The sequence below is a fragment of the Penaeus chinensis genome, chromosome 9 (assembly GCF_019202785.1).
Source record: "Penaeus chinensis breed Huanghai No. 1 chromosome 9, ASM1920278v2, whole genome shotgun sequence".
Classification (NCBI taxonomy): Eukaryota; Metazoa; Arthropoda; class Malacostraca; order Decapoda; family Penaeidae; genus Penaeus; species Penaeus chinensis.
Window position 1 is genome coordinate 35,896,104 of NC_061827.1, and position 4,547 is coordinate 35,900,650.

Consider the following 4,547-nt stretch of genomic DNA (forward strand, 5'->3'; position numbering starts at 1 on the left):
CACACACACACACACACACACACACACACACACACACACACACACACACACACACACACACACACACACACACACACACACACACACACACCCATATATATATATATATATGTGTATGTGTGTGTGTGTGTGTGTGTGTGTGTGTGTGTGTGTGTGTGTGTGTGTGTGTGTACGTATGTATGTATATGTATTGTATATATATATGTGGGCACGCATATGTATATGGGGGAGTCACACACACACACATACACACACACACACACACACACACACACACACACACACACACACACACACACACACACACACACACACACACACACACACCAAGCGCACACACACACACACACACACACTCACACATATATATATATATATACACATATATACATATATAATTGCGTATATATATGTATATGTATCTGTATATATGTATATATATATGTATTTACTGATATGCACACACACACACACACACACATATATATATATATATATATATATATATATATATATATATATATATATATAATTGCGTGTATATATATATTTACTGATATATATGTATGTATGTACATATACATGCATATATATATATATATATATATATATATATATATATATATATATATATATATATATATATATATACTCACACATATATGCATACATATATGTATATACATACATTATACACAAATTTATTTATACATATATATGTGTATATATACATATATGCATACATATATATATTATATACACACAAATATATTTATACATAAATGTAAATAGTAGGTATATTAACCCATATGATTCCCACATCATACTGTTTATTAAACCCAAAACTATCCATTCTTTACGCAACATCACCTTCATCTGCTAGTTCTCGCAGTCGAAATTATAGACTCGCTCTTTGGTGCGGTGTTCCGGCGATATATATACAGGAACCGGCGCGCGAGCCTTCACTCATACGCAATCTCCCTTGCTAAGATGTCTCGCCTGCTAAGACCAGCCGGAGCTCTCCTCAAAAATTATTCCAGCAAGCCTTTCCTGGTCAAGGTACGAATTGAATGTTGAAGGAGATAATGAGGAATGTCTGTAAGTCTTGGTAGAATGAACGAAATGTAGTAGGTTGGTGATTGGTAATGTATTTGTGGAAGGAACATCCCCCCAGAGGTCGAAACCGACAGCTACGTTTTCATACTGAATGTAGGTTGCAATGATATATAATAAGTCTTAATGATATTTCAGTCCTGGTGACTCATTATATAGACTGAAAGTGTTCCGTAATCGTTGTTTGGTAACTAGTTGGTGAAAGGAAGCTGCAGAGTAATTTTATGTAAGGACGGCAATGTTTTAACAATGTTCTTTCTTACTGTTAATATCAGTGAAAGACTTGGGTATATTAATTAAGTAGATTTAATAAATTTAAAATATTTCCCATAACATGTTAGTTTTTTAGAACCAGTCTAAATCTTGAAATAAAACATTTTTGATATTGGTAGATTCCGCACAATGTCCAATTATCATTTATATTGCAACTATGAAGAGAATGGGTAATGGGATATTGGTTAAAATTTTAAGTGATTTTTTTTTTTTTTGGGGGGGGGGAATTTTTCACGATACCTTTGCATGACTGACTGGCGATTTTGGTGTCGATGGATTCCTCTTACCTGCCACTACACATATATGTAGGAATTATGGCTAATGTTACCGAGAATGATGCAGAGATAGAGGGAAATGAACACTGTCAATAGAGCATAAGAAATAGAGTAATAAACAACAAAGGTACAGTAGCTCAGGGCTCCTATATACTGCAGAATGATGAAAATATCCGCTGCATATCACCACTCAGAAACTAAGTCCACAACACCCATCCAGAGCCAGAGTTCTCAATATTGCATTTTCTGTAAGTTGGCTTAATGTGCTATAAAAGGGGGGGTACATGGGCCCCCCCCTGTCTAGAGAATAGATATTAGGTAGGTAAGGTTAAAACTTTGAATTTTGGGTTCGCATGGTATCATTTCTTTTGGACTGTCTCTGGAGGGTGCAATGTTCTTGGTAACCAATTCTAGAATTATACCATGGAACCCCCTCAGACTCCCACATTCTTATTCTCGATGGCAGGGGAGGGCACGAAATGGGTATTTGTTAATGAGATTGACACCCCCTCCAGAGAAGAAGTCCCAAAACCATGGTGAACCCAAAATCCAAACCTAAGCTTTCCTACCCCTATTTATTCTCCAAATGGGGGCAGGCGGGCAAACTAAGCTTATGTGAATTCTGATGAATGCTTAGGGCTGCACCCCCTGCTAACTTCTAGCCCCCACTAAAGGAAATAAAGAGTACTTCATGTATTCATAGCAGGAGAGAGCGTTGGACAGACTCGGCATCGGGCGCTCCTGCTTGTCGATTATGCACTTTACTCAGCCGTAGAGCGAATGAGGATTCTTTGTTTTCCTGGGAAGGGGTTGGGGGGGCAGTAGCCCCCTAAGAAAGGGGTTGCAGGGGGCACAGCCCCTTGCATTAGACAATATAGGCACTGATTCTGTGTATATTATTTGCATTATACCTGGCAACTCCCTTTGTAACTTTCATGCCCTCCCCTGCTATTGGGGCCAAGATTGTGTCTAATGGGGGCATTTACATGGTATAATTTGATATATATGGATAGTAGAGGGAGATGAATCTGTTGATACCAAAATTATCATGATCGGTTTTGCGAAGGTATTGCCCAGTCTTGGCAATTAAGATTATTGAATAAGGTTTATGACCTGGGTTGGGGCTTACTCCAATGACAATCTTAATATGATAATCCCAGTAGTAGGGGAGGGAAAGAAGTAGTAATAATCATAGAATTATTATAAAGCAAAAATTCATAAAAGCATTAAAAAAAAAAAAAAAAAAAAAAAAATCTGTTTATTAGATATCAATAGGAGACTACTGATACCAAATTTGATGGGTTTTAAGATATAGACCTCTGTTCAAGAAGTTTACCAGCACATTCACAAGCCAGTACATCTATTGATACATACTTTGAATAAACCCTTCCCCAGAGTGCTATAAAGAGTAATAACACTGTTTACATAATGTATTTTCAGTACTAATTTCCTAAAGATATTGCAGCAGAGGTCCTTGCTTGTGTGTTTTTTGAGTAATGTTGTACAAAAGCTCTGTTGTTATCACTGATAATATTATGCTTCATTGGTGAATTGATTGACTCTGAAAGAGGGCAGTTTTGTGACTCTTTTGAAGTCAGGATTATCTACAAGTGTTTGTTTATTTTATTGTATATTATCAAGCATGTGCTTAACCCACTGATGCTGGTTAGGCATGCGTATACATATCTACTCCACTGTTTATTTTGTTTACGCACAGGTGGATTCAGAAGTTCTTAGGTACTAAGGTTTCTATTACTAGGCCTACCTCATCTTACTTGTAGACCGTTTTCCCTCATTTTCATTTTGATAGTACTGTTAGTATTTTTATAACATACTTATCATAATGTCTGATGACAACAGCAGTAGCAACAGCAATAACTACTTATATAATAACATTAAAGACAGTGATAGTAGTATTTGAAAAATATCCAGAAATTCAAGGAATAGGGTAATCAAGCAAGTTAAGGTATGCCTTTTGATTGACTCCATGGTGACTAAATGCTTGTGCAGCCATCCATGTGTAAACAAATTAATAAAAGAGTACAGGGAATAGTGCATGTATCTGGCACCAGTGGGGTAAATGTTAAGTTCAATGTGAACTGTGAAATAATGTAGTCTTCAAGTTGAATGTAGTATATCAATTCTCCATTTGTGCAGTGGAAAGGTAATTTTTCATACTTGCAAATTTATTAGAATTGAGTCACAAGTCATTTGGTTGAAATTGTATCTCCCATTATATAGTGAACGAGTCACAAGTCATTTGGTTGAAATTGTATCTCCCATTATATAGTGAACAGTGCAAAATGCACAGGGACAAATAAGTATAAAAAAAATGTCAGGATTTGAATGTGCTTACCAATATGTAGAATACAAGTCTATATTTTTGGTTGGTTGGCAAAATTGCAACTTTATCATTTTTTATCCCATCCAGAATGTGAGATATCGGGGAGCTATCGCAGCAGCCAGCTATGAGCAGACACTTCTGAATGTCCCTGCTACACGAGTCACAGTCCTTGACAATGGAATGCGTGTTGCTTCTGAGGACTCAGGTGCTCCAACTGCAACAGTGGGATTGTGGATAGATACTGGCTCCCGCTTTGAGACTGATGCCAACAATGGAGTAGCTCACTTCTTGGAACATATGGCTTTCAAGGTATAGTAAACTGTTTGACTTAAAAAAAATGAATGAGAGTTTGTATGCAGTTACTTTATGTAATTAATTATTTGTAGATGATGATAATGGTTATTCACTAATTTTTTTACCATTTGGGGGAGTAAATTTGGTTTGAATTTGAATAAAGAGGAGAGGAGGCAAGGAGGACCAGCACCATCTTTTGTGCTTTGTACTAGAGTCTATAAGTATTTGCACTTTCCTGTTTAATTGCC

The 4,547-nt window shown here is 36.5% G+C and overlaps 1 protein-coding gene across 1 annotated transcript in view; it reads left to right on the forward strand.

The window, feature by feature from the left end:
• Positions 1–907: 907 nt before the first annotated feature.
• Positions 908–4,547, forward strand: part of LOC125028551 (mitochondrial-processing peptidase subunit beta-like) — an 8,967-nt gene continuing 5,327 nt past the window's right edge. Inside the window, exons 1-2 of the mRNA XM_047617934.1 lie at positions 908–1,059; positions 4,093–4,314. Of these exons, the coding sequence (XP_047473890.1) occupies positions 991–1,059; positions 4,093–4,314 (291 nt within the window). The 5' untranslated portion in view covers positions 908–990. The remainder of the gene's footprint in view (positions 1,060–4,092; positions 4,315–4,547) is intronic.